Below are 19,361 nucleotides of genomic sequence, written 5' to 3'. Positions count from 1 at the left end.
AGATCTGTTTACTGTTTGGTGATGATGATTTATTTTTTATTTTTGAGTTATTGAATATTTTTCAAAAAAGGGGAGGGTTATTTTACATGTCACACCGTATCTCAAAAACGATATATTATGGTTGCTAATAACTTTACACGCTTCTTTATTATATTAGTTTAAAGATCTGTATACTTTTTGAATTTGTTCAAAATTATATTTTAAAGATATTGAGTTTTTTGTAAAACAAAAAAAAGGGGGGGTACATGTCACGCTGTATCTTAAAAACGATTTACGACTTTTGCCTAAAATTTTACACACTTCTTAGTAATATTTATCTAAAGATCTGTATATTTTTTGGTGATAATTCAAAATTTTATTTTAGAGTTTTTGAGTTTTTTTGTTATAAAAGGTTTTTTTCACATGTCGTGCTGTATCTCAGAAACTATTGATGATTATTGCATAAAACTTACACACAAGACAACGAGCGTGTCATGCGTTCATGGCGCAGCTGTTTATTTAATTTTATTTTCGTTTGTTTTTCGTGCTTTTGTCTGATTGACATACAACCGCATCCAAATTTCTTTATATTCAAAAACATATGAGATGAAATTAATACCAATTCATAACAACAAAATAACTGAGTTAAACTAACACCAGAAGAAAGAAAAGGATAAGCTCTTTCATGATAATCATTGTACTTAAACTCGATGTCAAAATTTGGTCTTAAAAATGTAAATAAATAGATTAAAAAAATGAATGTTTATATTAACAAGAGTGCACACGCTGAAATGTCTCTCCTTCTTTACTAATCATTGATATTATGTTGATAGTCCTAAATATATAAAGCTTTATTACAACTGTCACATAAACTTAATATTAACCAAGAATACTAAACATTGACCATTGAACCATGAAAACGAGGTCAAGGTCAAATGAACAATGCCAGGCAGGCATGTACAGCTAACAATTCTTCCATACAACAAATATAGTTGACCTATTGCTTATAGTTTCAGAAAAACAGACCAAAACACAAAAACTTAACTCTGAGCAATGAACCGTGAAAATGAGGTCAAGGTCAAATAAAACCTGCGCGACTGACATATAGATCATAAAATATTTCAATACACAAAATATAGTTGACATATAGTATAAGAAAAAAAGACCAAAACTCAAAAACTTAACTTTGAACTCTGAACCATGAAAATGAGGTCAAGGTCAGATGACACCTGCCAGCTAGACATGTACACCTTACCATCATTCCATACACTAAATATAGTAAACCTATTGCATACATTATACAAAAAACTGACCAAAACACAAAAACTAAGCTATAACCACTGAACCATGAAAATGAGGTCAAGGTCAAATGACACCTGCCGGTTGGACATGTACACCTTACAATCCTTCCATACACTGAATAAACTAGACCTATTGCTTATAGAATCTGAGATATGGACTTGACTGCCAAAACTTAACCTTGTTCACTGATCCATAAAATGATGTCGAGGTCAAGTGAAAACTGTCTGACAGGTATGATGACCTTGCAAGGTACACACATACCAAATATAGTTATCATATTACTTATAATAAGAAAAAATTAAACACAACAAAAAATCTAAACTTTTTTTTCAAGTAGTCACTAAGCCATGCAAATGAGGTCAAGGGCATTGGACATGTGACTGACGGGAACTTCGTAACATGAGGCATCCATATACAAAGTATGAAGCATCGAGGTCTTCCACCTTCTAAAATATAAAGTTTTTAAGAAGTTAGCTAACACCGGCGCCGGATCACTATCCCTATGTCGAGCTTTCTGCGACAAAAGTCGCAGGCTCGAAAAAAACTAATTTCCTTTATGATACATAAATTATATATGAACATTTTTATTGCAATATTAAAAAGAAAGTTGACATACAAACTGCTGACAGTTACTGTGTGTGTGTATGTTGGGCCGTTTAAGATACAAATAAATAATTGACTCTAAAAAGAAGAGATTATAAAAGTGATCTCAGGTGCTCTGGAAGGGTAAGCAGATCCTGCTCCACATTTGGCACCCGTCGTGTTGCTCGAGTTATTATCGTTTGATTTTCTTGATAGAGGGCTGTTGCTCACAAAGAAGCTATTAAATAAAGAGTTCCAAATTGTGAAGTTGAAATCATCTCTTCGTAAATTTTATGGACGCCATCACGAGTGGGTTGACCATTTTGGAACAACCATTTCACAAATGATATCGGATATTTGTGATATTATAAAACAAAAATGTTTATCAAACCCTATCAAAAAGTAAAGAACGCTCAATCGATACACACATGTTATTTCTGTACTTGTTTTTCGAATTATTAAAATTAGGCGCTGAGAACCTTTGGTGATCCCACAGCTAAAGGTCTTTAATAAGTACGACGTGATAAGTTGGCGTTACAGACCATGGTCCACCCAATTTAAACAAGTCAAAAAACAACTCTCGTCCACACTGTTATGAAAATATTTCTATGTCTTATTTGTCAGTATAGTCTGAGTTAAATTCATTTTCCATTGATACAGTATTGTGTTAGCCCAAATGATAATGACGTCGTCACAGCATTTATTCAAAACAGCCTTTAATACCGTCATTATCACGATAATTGTTTTGTCTAGTATTGTGAAAATATTCAAGATTTTATATTTGTCAAAAAATACATCATTATTTGTTTTGTCCTATGCTGTCGTTATTAAATGAAATATGTGCGTTGTTAATCTGCGTTCTACATTTTGTAGCGAATTTAAAATTGTTTATTTGTGCGGGCTTTTTTGCGATGAAAAATCAACAACAATACATTGAAAATTTAATGCGTCCAAAGAGCGTATCTGGATTTACCTTTATCGGGAACGCTCAAAGCCGAATATTAGATAGCCAAGGTTTTGATAAATTTGATAAAACCGAAATAGTTGAAGAGCTATATAATCAAAATACTTAAAATAATAGCCAAATCCTTCTAGGACCAACTTTACCTGAGGAGTTGAAACCACCATTTTCTACATTTGATGCCTTTACCAAGTCAGGAATATGACAGTTGCTGTCCATTCGTTTCTTATAATTCAAAATTTATAAACGGGCAAACTTAGTAAGGTTTGTTATAAAGCATGACAGTACCGAAGTACTGACTACTGAGCTGGTGATACCCTCGGGGACTGATAGTACACCAGCAGAGATATCGACCCGAGTGTTCTGACGTTTGTATGAGCTGTATTGCTATCACAGTGTTATCATTTTAGCGATATTCTTTAACATTGCCATATAAGCAGAAGGTTTGGCTAGCCATAAAAGCAAGTTCAACCCACTATTTTGTTCTGTACAAAGTCAGGGTTATGGCAGTCGTTATCACATGGTTCGTTTCTAAGTATGACGACGTTTTTATTGTTCTACATCAGTGTTTCTGTTGTTCCGTTGTTTTCCTGTTATAATTTAGTTTGTTACCCGGATTTGTTTTCTCTAAATCGAGTAATGACTTTTGAACAACGCTATACTACTGTTGCCTTTATTTATTCATTAAATGAAGCAGCCGCTATTTGATTATACATCAGACGTCATTATAAAAAAAACCTGTTCAATATGAGATTGTGATACACCAAAATTTAGATTTGAACCGAATGATCATGTTATCAAATTGGATTAATGCCGTTCAAGACTTTTAAAAAAAAAAAAAAGGACAAAATATCCCCCTTCATCGAAAATAAATTGAAAAGAATGTTGTTAGGTCAAAAGATATTTTGGCCCATCCTATTATAGGAAATGCTGTGAACGTTAGAATTCAGTCAAAAGGTCCCTCGATTCCGATTTAAATAAATGTCAGAATATTGTGGATATTTGCATATCACTTTTTAACTAGAGGCTCTAAAGAGCCTGTGTCGCTCACCTTGGTCTATGTGAATATTAAAAAAAGGAAGCAGATGGATTCATGACAAAATTGTGTTTTGGTGATGGTGATGTGTGTGTACATCTTACTTTACTGAACATTCTTGCTGCTTACAATTATCTCTATCTATAATGAACTTGGCCCAGTAGTTTCAGTGGAAAATGTTAGTAAAAATTTACAAATTTTATGAAAATTGTTAAAAATTGACTATAAAGGACAATAACTCCTTAGGGGGCCAATTGACCATTTCAGTCAAGTTGACTTATTTGTAAATCTTACTTTGCTGTACATTATTGCTGTTTACAGTTTATCTCTATCTATAATAATATTCAAGATTATAACCCAAAACAGTAAAGTTTCCTTAAAATTACCAATTTAGGGTCAGCAACCCAACAACGGGTTGTCCGATTCATCTGAAAATTTCAGGGCAGATAGATCTTGACCTGAAAAACAATATTACCCTGTCAGATTTGCTCTTAATGTTTTGGTTTTTTAGTTATAAACCAAAAGCTGCATTTTACCCCTATGTTCTATTTTTAGCCATGGCGGCCATCTTGGTTGGATGGCCAGGTCACCGGACACATTTTTTAAACTAAATACCCCAAAGATGATTGTGGCCAAGTTTGGATTAATTTGGCCCAGTAGTTTCAGAGGAGAGGATTTTTGTAAAAGATTACTAAGATTTACGAAAAATGGTTAAAAATTGACTATAAAGAGCAATAACTCCTAAAGGGGTCAACTGACCATTTCGGTCGGTTTTACTTATTTGTAAATCTTACTTTGCTGAACATTATTGCTGTTTACAGTTTATCTCTATCTATAATAATATTCAAGATAATAACCAAAAACAGTAAAATTTCCTTTAAATTGCCAATTTAGGGACAGCAACCCAACAACTGGTTGTCCAATTCATCTGAAAATTTCAGGGCAGATAGATCTTGACCTGATAAACAATTTTACCTTTTTGTCAGATTTGCTCTAAATGCTTTGGTTTTTGAGTTATAAGCCAAAAACTGCATTTTACCCCTATGTTCTATTTTTAGCCATGGCGGCCATCTTGGTTGGTTGGCCGGGTCACCGGACACATTTTTTAAACTAGATACCCCAATGATGATTGTGGCCAAGTTTGGTTTAATTTGGCCCAGTAGTTTCAGAGGAGAAGATTTTTTTTGACGACGACGGACGACGACGCCGGACGCCGGACGCAAAGTGATGGGAAAAGCTCACTTGGCTCTTCGGGCCAGGTGAGCTAAAAAGTAATAATGTAATCAATAAAGGTTAGGTAAAAGGCCCATTGAAAAAAATGCAAGTCCTCGGAAGGCGTTCCTCCGTTTTCGTATCTGCAAACACAGTAGCATACAATGAGGTATTCTTCTACAATAAAGTCAGGGCGCTCAACAAAGAGTCAAATAGTAAAAAAACAAAGAAGGACTTATGGTAAAGCAAATCCTAACAAGGAATCAGAGCTATCCATTTATAAGGAGTTACATTCTCAATCTAATGATTTTCAAACTTTTATACTGACATTAAAATTTGCATTTTATATGTATTTGCAGCCCAGTACCAAAGTCCTGACAACTGAGGGAATATACGTCATCACAATATTAAGTTACTTAACATAATTCATATTGGGCGAACAAGGATATATTTTCAACTGGAAATGAACTATCAAAACACACGAACGGCAATAACTTGAGGTGCCATTCAGAATTGTATACATTTTAACATGTATGTCTTAAATAAATAATCTACATACCATCCTGCAAATGAGATTGAATTGGCTTCATATAAAACAAATCTTCTATTTCAGTTTTTGATCGTTTTTTAGGATCTTCAATGTTGATCCATTCATTCAACTTTACATCTTCCATTTTTCTCTGTTTATCTACCACCATGCGTTATACTACTCGTGGTATGAAAAAGATTATGAATACATCAATGTATGACTAAAACATAAAAAGGCTACAAGAAATATGAGAAGAAAAATAAAAAGAAGATAATACATATTTAGGTTATATAAACAAGAACAGAATATTCCAAGCTGATCTATGTAATTACTATACGGGCCAATGGAAACGACTAGTGTCCTAAAAAATCGAATCCCAAAAAAAAGTCGTTGCTTGCTGCCTTTTAACATAAAGTCTTATTTCATACTTGTCAATTCCTTCCGATCTACATGGCAAAGATTTTCGAGGCTTAAATGTTTGAAAGTCAAAAACGTAATACAAGTGCAATACAGTTTAAAAGATTTTCGGGTAAAACTATGGTATAGTAGGCGAGCTGTTTAGACAACGGATAATAAGAGCAGGGGCGGATCCAGCCATTTTAAAAAGGGGGGTTCCCAACCCAGGATAAAGGGGGGGGGTTCCAACTATATGTCCCCATTCAAATGCATTGATCGGCCAAAAAACGAGAGGCTCTAAAGAGCCTGTGTCGCTCACCTTGGTCTATGTGAATATTAAACAATGGACACAGATGGATTCATGACAAAATTGTGTTTTGGTGATGGTGATGTGTTTGTAGATCTTACTTTACTTAACATTCTTGCCGCTTACAATTATCTCTATCTATAACAGGACTTTCTGTGGAAAATGTTATTGAAAATCTTCAAATTTTAAGAAAATTGTTAAAAATTGACTATAAAGGGCAATAACTCCTTAGGCGGTCAATTGACTATTTTGGTCATAGTGACTTATTTTTATTTCTTACTTTGCTGTACATTATTGCTGTTTACATTTTATCTCTATCTATAATAATATACAAGATAACAAAAAAAAAACAGCAAAATTTCCTCAAAATTACCAATTCACGGGCAGCAACCTAACAACCGATTATCCGATTCATCTGAAAATTCCAGGGCAGATAGATCGTGACCTGATCAACAATTTTACTTCCTGTCAGATTTGCTCTTAATGCTTTGGTTTTTGCGTTATAAGCCAAAAACTGCATTATACCCCCGTGTTCTATTTTTAGCCATGGTGGCCATCTTGGTTTGTTGACCGGGTTACAAGACACATTTTTTTAACTAAATACCCTAATGATGATTATGGCTAAGTTTGGTTAAATTTGGCCCAGTAGTTTCAGAGGAGAAGATTTTTCTAAAAGATAACTAAGATTTACGAAAAATGGTTAAAAATTGACTATAAAGGGCAATAACTCCTAAAGTGGTCAACTGACCATTTTGGTCATGTTGACTTATTTGTAGATCTTACTTTGCTGAACATTATTGCTGTTTACAGTTTATCTCTATCTATAATAATATTCAAGATAATAACCAAAAACAGCCAAATTTCCTTAAAATTACCATTTCAGGGGCAGCAACCCAACAACAGAATGTCCGATTCATCTGAAAATTTTAGGGCAGATAGATCTTGACCTGATGAACAATTTTAAATTATCAGATTTGCTCTAAATGCTTTGGTTTTTGAGTTATAAGCCAAAAACTGCATTTTACCCCTGTGTTCTATTTTTAGCCATGGCGGCCATCTTGGTTGGTTGGTCGGGTTACCAGACACATTTTTTTAACTAAATACCCTAATGATGATTATGGCTAAGTTTGGTTAAATTTGGCCCAGTAGTTTCAGAGGAGAAGATTTTTCTAAAAGATTACTAAGATTTACGAAAAATGGTTAAAAATTTACTATAAAGGGCAATAACTCCTTAAGTGGTCAACTGACCATTTTGGTCATGTTGACTTATTTGTAGATCTTACTTTGCTGAACATTATTGCTGTTTACAGTTTATCTCTATTTATAATAATATTCAAGATAATAACAAAAAACAGCCAAATTTCCTTAAAATTACCATTTCAGGGGCAGCAACCCAACAACGGAATGTCCGATTCATCTGAACATTTCAGGGCAGATAGATTTTGACCTGATGAACAATTTTAAACCTATCAGATTTGCTCTAAATGCTTTGGTTTTTGAGTTATAAGCCAAAAACTGCATTTTACCCCTATGTTCTATTTTTAGCCATGGTGGCCATCTTGGTTGGTTGGGCGTGTCATCGGACACATTTTTTAAACAAAATACCCCAATGATGATTATGGCCAAGTTTGGTTAAATTGGCCAAGTAGTTTCTGAGGAGAAGATTTTTCTAAAAGATTACTAAGATTTACGAAAAATGGTTAAAAATTGACTATAAAGGGCAATAACTCCTAAAGTGGTCAACTGACCATTTTGGTCATTTGACTTATTTGTAGATCTTACTTTGCTGAACATTATTACTGTTTACAGTATATCTCTATCTATAATAATATTCAAGATAATAACCAAAAACAGCAAAATTTCCTTAAAATTACCATTTCAGGGGCAGCAACCCAACAACGGAATGTCCGATTCATCTGAAAATTTCAGGGCAGATAGATCGTGACCTGATCAACAATTTTACTTCCTGTCAGATTTGCTCTAAATGCTTTGGTTTTTGAGTTATAAGCCAAAAACTGCATTTTACCCCTATGTTCTATTTTTAGCCATGGCGGCCATCTTGGTTGGTTGGGAGGGTCACCGGACACATTTTTAAAACTAGATACACCAATGATGATTGTGGCCAAGTTTGGTTAAATTTGGCCCAGTAGTTTCAGAGGAGAAGATTTTTGTAAAAGTTAACGCAGGACGACGACGACGACGACGGACGACGACGACGGACGCCGGACGCCAAGTGATGAGAAAAGCTCACTTAGCCTTTCGACCAGGTGAGCTAAAAAGGGGGGTTCCAACACAAACACTGTTTAAAAAGATACAACAAAACATTCTGAATTGACACAATACTACACAATTACGTCACATAAAGCTACAATAAAGTAAGTTTTTGAATAAAGCCTCTTGTATTATTATTAAGATTACTTATGTTTTTCAGAAAAGTAACGAATTTTTATCCTAAACTACAAATAATACTGAAGATATACCTTTCTAAAAAAAATGTGTTTGGCTAATTCTTACCTTGTTTAAATGATATCGTGAATTTTCTCGTGAAGCAAAGTCGTTAAATGAGATATGGTGCAATTGCATTAAAATATAGGTATTTCCCATGAATTAAATATAACTAATAATTGAAGATTGGGTTTTTAAGTTACTTGTCTTTATTTTTAACTACTTAAACTTGACTTTCATTTTGAAAGGTTGAGTTTTTAGTTTTACTTACAAGGTAAGATTTTATTTCTTATTCTGCTATTTTTCCATTTTTATCTTACTTTAAAGATAATGCTGCAGTGACTTTAGCGATGAAAATTCAAACTTTGCATTTCCGGAATTAACCCCCCCCCCTTTTTTTCCCCTTCAAAGAATGGAATCTCCTCTACAGACTAAATCAAGTGATATTTGAATTAATGTGAAGAGTTAATTTTTCTCAAGGACACGTACTGGTCATGATTTTGAAAGGCAAAACTAAAATGCAAACTCAGCAAAGGATTATTTTGATAATTTTTTTGTTATATAGCTACGGTCTCTTCCCGTCTCTGATATGGACAAATTATAAAGTCTAATTTAGTGTCTTTTAGAAATGTTGTTTGTATATTTCTTTTATCCATGTATTATCTACTATTTGATAAATGATATATCCGTTAGAGTCAAAGAGGCAAGTACATAAATTGAACGAAAACAAAACTTATCAACAAATTCAAAACGAAAGAGAATCAAACACTTGTTTTATAATGAATTATTGTAAATTGAATATGCTGGAAAATCTAAAATAAAAACTTCTGTTATAATTGTAGTCTAGGTGTTCAATTAGATGGATGCGCCGTTTAAAAAAACCATTAATGTCTTGAAATTCTTAAAGAAACAAGGAATAGGAAAGAAAAAGTTTCTTGTCAACACCTCAGTTGCTGCCTGGGTTGCCAAAGAATATAATAAAGAAAGTCGTTGCTCGTTTTGCGATGATGAAGGTTTAGCGGTTGGATATTGCAAAAATTGTACAAAGCCTATTGATGAGCAATGTTTGAAATTTCATGATAAAATAGTTGACTTGCAAGAACACATAATTATAGATTTCAGGAGAAATTGTCGTAGGTTAAGATTTACGGATTTTGCACCAAGGACATTTTGTGGGAGTAGACATAGCAATCTGAAGCGTACTCTCTACTGCACCAATTGTTGCAAATTGATATGTGAGAAATGCCTGAAACGGCACACAAAGAAAAACCATTATGTGAATTCAGTTTATCACTTGTGCGATCTATTAGATCACATACATGACACAAAACGTTTGATCGAAGAAATACTACGATCATCACCTGAAATTATTCCAACTGATAGAATTATATTAGCAACACTAGTTAAATATATCGACATAAGTCTAGGTATTTCAAATGATTACAAAGACATTTGCGATATGCCAGTGCCACCAGAGATTCAAAATTTGATGGAAAGAGAAGAGGCATCCGGTCATGTAATGAAATGCGAAGCTGTTATTGATATAGTAAAAGAAATTCAAATGTATCTTCGGCTACATTTTATGGATGGTAGATTAGACCGCCAAACAGATGATTCGTGTGATAACAGTGGTAACATATATTTTATATTTTAAGTAAACAAAAAAAGATGGGTTGATTTATTGAAATCTTAAAAATCAAGTAATTTGCAAAAACACAATTATCCAAACTCACACACACAAACACATATATATCCACAAATAAAATGGGGCTTGAAATCATACGTAATAGCCATTCTACTCTTTGATACTCAAAAAGATAAAACGCGCAAGTGTTTATGTGCTTAAGGATTCAACCTGTAGTGTTTATGTAAACATGGTAATATGGTCTTGGGTTATAGATTCTAGTTGCTGGTTTCAAAGGCGGATCCTGGGGGACCCGTGCCCCCTTTTGTCGTGAAATCTGGTTGATTATATAGGGAATCACTGATGCATGACTGAAGCAGCGCCCCCCCCCCCCCCCCCTTTCCACAATCTTATGAAAAGTTCTGGATCCGCCACTGAGTTTGTTTAAACTGCATTTCTGTATTTATATTTTACTAAATTTGCACTTTAACGAAAAATGTGAACTATATACGGTATGTTTTGTCAATTACAAAAAAAGACATCGGGGTATTTGTCAATTTATCAGTAACTACAAAAATAAATGTTGGCGTCTTTGTAAAATTTACTGTCGACTATAGCAACTTTTTTGTTACCGTCTTTTTTAGATTTATTCATATTTTTTTGAATTTTATAGTTCAGTTGTATTGTATGTCTGTGATGTTTTTTGCTATTGTCACAACAACTTTTAATTTCTGTTAGGGTTGCTCAACAATGTTTGTCAACATACACTGCCTAACAAGTGGATGGGTTAAGTAAGTTATAAAAAAATAGATGGTAGATTTATGTCAGCTGTGTCTTACTTGTTCCGTTGGTTAACAGCGTTAGATTTTGTCGGTTTTTGTGGACCTCCTTTTTGTTTGAATTTACCATTGAAGCTCGATATTTTTATGAGACGTGTAAGGATAGACAACTCCTTTTGATTATGTATAACTGTAAATGCCTTGTTTGTATAATAATATAACTTGATGAACCTAAGGTTTGTTTGTGACAAAAAATATTAACATAGTAGATAAATCATATTTCAACTGATAATAATTAATACATGCAAATTATAATATTTCAACCCTCAGTTAGATAACAGAAATAACGATAAAAAAAATCCCCGATCACTATGTATCTGATAAATTCTTATTTATGTCATCGCTTCAGAATATATGTTTCAGTTGTAAAATCGATCTTTGTTCGTCTACTATGAAAGCTCATAATTATATAATGATTTATATTCATGCTACCATTTCATATTTTAGTAAAAATGTTTATTGCTCTTCATACCCATCTTCGCTAGCTAGCTAGAGCAGAAGTGGATCGTAACCCTTGGCTAGCGAAGATGTTCATACCAAGAATGAATGGTTCCTTAACAAAATGTAACACTACTTTTGTTAAGCGAAAAATTCGAAAGGCTTCATCTTGGACCCTTGGTTGTTTAAGCAAAAATTAGTAACTTGCATTATGTTTGTGAATTATTATGTCAAAATATTTTCTTTAGATGCCACAGTTCCTAAACAGTTGATCGACACTATTATAGATGGACAGCAACATGATGATTCAAATAGCCAATTCTCATCATCCACAGATGTTAGCTTGAAACATGTGTAAGAAGTATAAATTTCCTGTCTCCCGTGATGTCGTGTATATTATTTCAAGTACCATGAAACGAAAGAACTTACTTTTTACAGGGGAAAGAACATTTTTTGTAAATATTGGATTTCATCTTATCTTATTCTAAAATAGAAATCATTATAAATGCCGCATTTTTGCGCCTGTCCCAAGTCAGGAGCCTCTGACCTTTGTTAGTCTTGTATTATTTTAATTTTAGTTTCTTGTGTACAATTTGGAAATTAGTATGGCGTTCATTATCACTGGACTAGTATATATTTGTTTAGGGGCCAGCTGAAGGACGCCTCCGGGTGCGGGAATTTCTCGCTACATTGAAGACCTGTTGGTGACCCTCTGCTGTTGTTGTTTTTTATTTGGTCGGGTTGTTGTCTCTTTGACACATTTCCCATTTCCATTCTCAATTTTAACTACAACCAAATACCGTTGACATAAGTTGTTCCTCTTAAAATGACATAAACACAAACTAATACATTTAAAGTAGGCAAAAGTTTTAAATCAACAAACAATGACTGAGAGGACGGGCCCAGTTAATCACCATGCAAATGATATGTGCCAATGCTAATACAAGTGCATAACACATATCATTAATGTCCCACTATACTGGTTCATCATACATTTGCCTAATCACAAACTAATAATGTAGGATAACTTAAAAATTAAAAGCCAATACTAGTTAACCATGCCTGGGGCGGCCCAAATATTCTTCATGGAAATGAGTTTTACTCTCTGACCCAGTTAAAAATTAACACAATGTAGACGCCATCACGTACCGCCGCCGGAAATAGCAAACCAATGTCGCACTTTTTGACTCTGACAATGTAAGACAAAAATGTAATAAACAACAGTAAAACTACAGTTCGAAAAGCTGATCCCTCTATAGTGACGTGAAAAAAGTAACATAACTACATATCTTCTTATGAAATAATTCTTTATCTAAAACTATCAACTTTCTATTCCTATTCAGACGATGTCAAAGTATTCCAAGTTCAATTCCAAGTGCAGGGTTTGGACCAATAACTTTAGCAAGCCCAAGCTTTACAACGGGTGATCTTTTTCCAAGCATACAACAGGTTAGAATTTGGTAATGTTATCTATGGCATAAACATTGTTTCAATTACCACGTTTTTTCTACAAGTTAAATTAAAAGACTTTATTCAGAAGTACAGTTGTGTTGAAATATATAAAGAGCTTCTATCATTATATAAAAATAAATTAAGATATTTTAAGAATTGTGTCATTTAATATAATAATATGTGCATATATATATTTTCTGGACACTTTTTTCTACTTCTTACATAAACTCATTGTAGCCAGAAGATGAGAATAATCCAGGAAAGACGATCGAGCAGGAAATTGAAGAGTTACGACAGGCACCTAACAACCAAATAAATTTGGATAGCTACAACGACATACATGAATGAGTGCCAAACGAATTGTAAAGTTAAAATACATCTAGTTTTTCATGTTTATGTGTACAAATATGTCCTATTTTAGTAATTATTGAATTTGTACTTTTTTTTGGGTTCACATTTTTGTCCATCGGAATACTATTTCAAGAAGTCATGGAATGAACGTTCGTATTTCGTATGATGGTTTGGATGGGGTTAAATGATTAAAGAATAATGCCCTTAAAAAATAGAGATTAGGGAATAACGTTAAAAAAAAATGAAGATTAGAGAAAAAAAGGGGTAAATTTTTTGAAGATTAGAGAAAAAAGGGGTTTATTTTTTGGAGAGTAGAGAAAAAAGGGGTGAAAATTAAATGTTTACAGAATAACAGACCCCCCTCCCCCACCCCAATCCAGACCCTCTCGTATAACTTCGCTAGATATTCTGGTAATCACGAATTTTGATGCAAGTGATATTTATTAATATGCCTATAAAATAAGTTGCATTTATAATAGTATTTTTTACAAATCAACGGTTGTTGAATAATTAAGTAATAAGTAAAGTTTGTAAATCATTTACATATTTCGCATGTTTTACGTATACAGGGATATCATAATCATTGAAACAAAATAATAAAGAATTAAATTATCTGAGTTATCTCCACTTATAAAGTTTAAAACATTTCAAATCAGCCAAATAATTTTTATGTTTGTAATACACATTTTTTTAATATGAGGTAAAATTGAAATGTATTGTCTTTATTTAAAAGTCACACAAATAAATGGCATTCCCAAATCAATATTTTCGTTTCATTAAAAAATAACGGTATTAATCAATAAGGGATTGAATAGGGGGTTCTTAATTTGTGTATTCTTTAAACGTATAGGTTTTTTTTTTTCTTTATTTAAAACAAAATCAAATTCTTATGAACATTATATTCTTTTTATTAATTTCTGTAATTTTAAGATTACTTTATTATGTGTATTGTTTATTTCAATAATCAGTATTGCATAACCAAATCTTTAATTTTCTACAACATTTAAATCCCCTTATTCCTTATATGTCATGTCTCTATTATTTGCTATTCTACTGTTTTTTCGCACATAGATATTTAATATCATATGTCTTAATATGTACATGGATTAAAAGAAATCGGGGTATTAAGTTGTTATGATTGGTTAGTTATTTAGGTTATCTTATTAGATGTGTTTATAGAAAAATGCATGTAGCATATTATGTATTGATATGCTGTTACATTAGTATATACAACCATTTAACTCTGGGAGGATATAGGCGGCAGATTTTGAATAAACACCGTGGCCACCATTGAATAAGGAAAAAATTTGGCATTATTTATAACACATGGAAATAAATAATCTGGCCACAAAATGTTATAGATCGTATAAAAAAAGACAAATATATATCCTTGTACCATTATGAGTGAAATTGAAGTTTCACTCATGTAAATTGGAAATAAATGTTCTGATTTGCCAGATCCGCTACTCTTTCCTCAGAATTGGTTTTATCGCGTAGACATGATAACGTGTGCATAATCATGTTGAATAAAAAGTTAAATAGAATGATATTTAACTTAATACTAACTATGTTGATGTTTTGTTTTTTAAGATTGCTTTAGTAATTTAAGGTTATCTATTTATATGTGTTTATTGAAAAAAAAACATGTTTTAATATATGTTTTGTTTATGTATGTGGCTGCATTAGTATTCGCATTAAGACGGTCATTTGAGTGTGAGGGGTAAGAACATTATATTTGTAAATGAGTATTATGATATCATCCTATTTGCCAGATCCCCATCTCCTATCTTCAGAATAAAATAGTCGTCGACTTAGAAGCAGTATGCCAGAAGATTAGATTCATGTCCTGTTAGATAGACGTTACAGACGACCATTTGAAATTATTTTGGTGAAGACAGTTGGTTGAAAATGAATATTCTGGTCTGGTAAAAACTGACAATAAATAACCGTGTCAGAAACTGGATAAATGAATTTTTCGCCCAGCAAAATGCAGGATGAAACTGTGTATAAAACACAGTGTCAAATGGTATATTTTTTTATGTCTCTGACTATATGCACATATTCTCTGAAGTAAGTGTGAAGAGTTTTTTTTTATTTGTAAATGTATATATAAATAGAGTATGTGTTATGCGTAAATGGGTTGAGTATGTATGCATTAATAAAATTCTATGATGATTTGTAATCATCGAGCATTTGGCAATCATCTATTGTTTATTGTTTTTAGTTTCTTCAAGGAATAAACAACTCTTTCTGTGAAATTATTTTGCATAGGTAGAAGTTGTTATAAAACACGAAAGAGTATATATATATCCCGGTGTACGGCTTAAATTGTTCAAAGGCCTATTTCAATGAATTTATTTCACGAAAGGGTAAATTTTCTGACTGTCAATCAATCTTTACTAAAATTCGATGTTATATTGATTCAAATAATTATGTTCTTAAAAGAGGGCAAACTCATAGATTGAAAATAAACAGACAACGACATGGCTAAAAATAAAAAGACAAATAGACAAATAATAGTACTGTTAACAGAAGACACAACATAAAAGACTAAGCAACACGAACCCCACAAGAACTTGGGTGAGCTCAGGTGCTCTGGAAGGGTATACAGATCCTGCTCCACATGTGGCACCCGTCGTGTTAAAGTTTTATCAACATTTTGACGAATTTTTCACATGTGTTAATTATTAACGCTCAAAAGAGCCAATTTTTATAAGCTTTGCAAAATTTCTGAAAGATGATTTTATTTTAATAGATAAACCTTTTCTTTACAAAATATTTTGTCAACAAATCTCCAATGAATTTATTATAAAGTCATCACAAGACATATTGTGTTATCACCTAATCAAGTTAAAAGGACTGCAAAGAGTATTTTAAGAACACGAGATGAAATCATATGAAATATTCGAGACAGTAATCTCTATTGGGATTTGGAGGCTGAAGCTGTGTTCTGATTGATATGCATAGCAAGGACATTTGAGAAAGAAAAGCGCCTCTAAATTTCCAGTGTTAATGAATTATAAAAACATGATTAACTTGATTTTATTTCAAAATTACAAAGGTAAATACCACATGCATATTCAAGACGAGTAATAATTTTTATCATTAGAAGGTTTTGTATTTGGTGGTCGACTAGAATGAGAAGAAAATAATATTAGAAAACATGGAAATTAGAAAAGGGACGAAAGTTTGTCTTCAAACAAATGAAGCGACGTCTGAAATACTTAAATAAGTAAAATAACAAAAATTCTAAACTGAAAGAGAAATTGAACATGGAAGGTTTTAAAAAAATCGTAATCAAACACATCAAACAAAATGAAAACTACTGTCATATTCCTGATTTGGTACAGACATTTCCTTTTAAAATGCAATCGATTGTGTTCATTTCCTAAATATACTAACATAGATATATTTTGTGCAATGTCAATTTCATCATTGATCTTTTTTCCATAGTGAGTGGTTTATAAAGTGATAAAATTAAGTTTTGAATACTTATCAATGTATTAACTAAAGTTCCAGTATAACAAAAATATAAGGTAAGAAAAAATAAACTTTTTTTGTTTTCGGCATAAAACTGGGGAATGGCTCGGTAATACCTCGCCACTAGTTTCTCAGCCTCATACAAAAAAACTATATTATTTTCTGACATTGACCTAAAAGTGTATATATATATTAAAATGACAGGGTAGATTTACCATGGTTTTATAGCTAGCTAAACCTTTCATTTGCCTGAAAATCGCATGATATTACAGTGAGTAAAACAAACAGACACAATAGGTAAAAATGTCAAAAATTTGAAAACAGCAGTCAACATTGTTGTTATAATCTTAATCACTATTAAAACAATAGCTATTTCAGCATGGAAAAAACAAAATGGCATATTGATTGATTGATTGATTGTCTGTTGCTAACGTCCAGTGGCGAATATATTTCATGCATATTCAAGACGAGAACAAGTTCACAATAAATACAATAGGTAGGTCTTGTCATAATAGAGGCCATTTCGGATGATGGTCGGAGAAATTTGGACTGACACTGGATAATGAGGGTATAGTGGATGGGGACAAACATTTTGCCTTGCAACAGGCCACCTACGGGCCCTCATAGAGTTTTTTCAAGGGTTCTTAACGTGCAAAGAGCCTGACACTCTCTTTACACGATACATCGGATTTAACGTCCCCATTCTGACCGGACGTGACTGCGAACTTAATACATCCCGCACAGCCAAACGGACGCCCCACTTCGGCAAGCGTTTTACTGCCGGTCGGGAAGACCAAGTGACCATACTTCGTTTCCCCAGGCACCCTTTGGGCATATTGACACTCTATACACAAAGAACAGTGTAATATTCTCTGGGGCCGTATGACGATAAAAGAATGACAAAATTTGGAAGCAGCGTGTTCTTTGTAATCAACATAAATAATGGTACAAATAATAAATGGGGTTAACATAAATCATATCAGACTGATATCAAAGGGAAGTAACTCAACGAACGTAATCAAAGTACGTAAAGTACTACATGAGAATAATGTTTCATCTCCCTTCTCAACACAAACAAAAGAAAATGACATGCACATTTTTACAAATACAGTAAGGATAGATTACCTTAGCCGTATTTGGCACAACTTTTTGGAATTTCGGATCCTCAATGCTCCTCAACTTTGTAATTGTTTGGCTTTATAACTATTTTGATATGAGCGTAACTGATGAGACTTATGTAGACGAAACGCGCGTCTGGCGTACTAAATTATAATACTGGTACCTTTGATAATAGTAAACAAATCCAAATTAATGTTTCAATATAAAGCCAGTGTTCAATAATTGTCCTTGCATAATAAAGTTCATTGTATAAGCATAAAAAGACGCAAAATGCATTTATACACCATATTTGAATTAAAAATAATTATAAGCATATACAAGAAGTTACATTGATTCAATGATTTTAGGCTTTACTATACGACCAGATTTTGTAATATATAAACCATCAAAAGGTTTTTGTCGGGTTTCTGTAGTTTCTGTATCGCTCGTAATTTGGGGCGAGTTATTCATGTTCGAAGTAGGTTTGGCTAATTCAGGGAGAGTTAGATTGTACTGTTGTTCGTTGCGAAAAAGTGGTGTTTTTGGTACATGTTCATCAAGAGTGGATGGTAGAACTGATCTGAGTTTCCTGCACATTCGTAACTGTGAAGAGGTATATCCGATATCCAAAGGAGTTGTGCGATACTTCAAGAGAGCTACATATGGGTCTTTACCATCCTTTTTACATTTATTAACCATATTTTTTATTGTTTGTACCGTTTTCTCTGCCAACCCTTTAGATTGAGGGTAATAGGGACTGGATGTAACATGTTTAAAATCCCATTTATTTCGCAAACTCACTAAACTATTTGGATGAATACTGAGGACCATTGTCAGAAACAACGGTCTCAGGGATATCAATTCTAGAAAATGTACCCTTTAACTTGTTAATAACAGTTGTACTTGTAGTACCATGCAATTTATGGACTTTTAAACAAAGACTATAATAATCAACTATTACAATGTAATCGGCATTATTCCAATAAAAAAGATCAGTTGCTAAAACTTGTCAAGGATATTGAGGAATTTTGTGGGGTTCTAATGGTTCTTTAGCATTTTTTTTACGTTCCAAACAAACAGAACACTTTAACACCATGTCTGAGATATCCAATGACATTTTAGGCCAAAAGAGAACATCAAGAGGTCTGTGAATACATTTCTCGACTCCCATGTGCCCAGTGTGAATTTTGTCTAACATGAGGGCCCTCAAACTACTTGGAATAACAATTTTGTGTCCCTTAAAAATAATACCACTATTCATAGAAAGTTCATCCCTATAGTTCCAAAATTCTAAAATGTGTGTTGGACATTCACTACGAGATTGTGTCCA

The 19,361-nt window shown here is 33.0% G+C and overlaps 1 protein-coding gene and 1 long non-coding RNA gene across 2 annotated transcripts in view; one reads left to right on the top strand and one right to left on the bottom strand.

Moving 5' to 3' along the window:
- Nucleotides 1–5,774, bottom strand: part of LOC143049792 (uncharacterized) — a 33,537-nt gene extending 27,763 nt beyond the window's left edge. Inside the window, exon 1 of the long non-coding RNA XR_012970315.1 lies at nt 5,632–5,774. This is a non-coding gene — a long non-coding RNA (uncharacterized LOC143049792). The remainder of the gene's footprint in view (nt 1–5,631) is intronic.
- Nucleotides 5,775–8,937: 3,163 nt separating this feature from the next.
- On the top strand, nt 8,938–15,656 carry LOC143049790 (uncharacterized). Its single transcript, XM_076223525.1, has 5 exons — nt 8,938–9,023; nt 9,592–10,380; nt 11,899–12,004; nt 12,994–13,099; nt 13,340–15,656. Exons 2-5 carry the CDS (start codon nt 9,609–9,611, stop codon nt 13,448–13,450), a joined length of 1,095 nt encoding a protein of 364 aa, XP_076079640.1. The 5' UTR covers nt 8,938–9,023; nt 9,592–9,608; the 3' UTR covers nt 13,451–15,656.
- The last annotated feature ends 3,705 nt before the right edge of the window (nt 15,657–19,361 follow it).

Source organism: Mytilus galloprovincialis, chromosome 10 (genome assembly GCF_965363235.1).
Source record: "Mytilus galloprovincialis chromosome 10, xbMytGall1.hap1.1, whole genome shotgun sequence".
NCBI lineage: Eukaryota > Metazoa > Mollusca > Bivalvia > Mytilida > Mytilidae > Mytilus > Mytilus galloprovincialis.
This window is presented reverse-complemented; position numbering and strand designations above follow the sequence as displayed.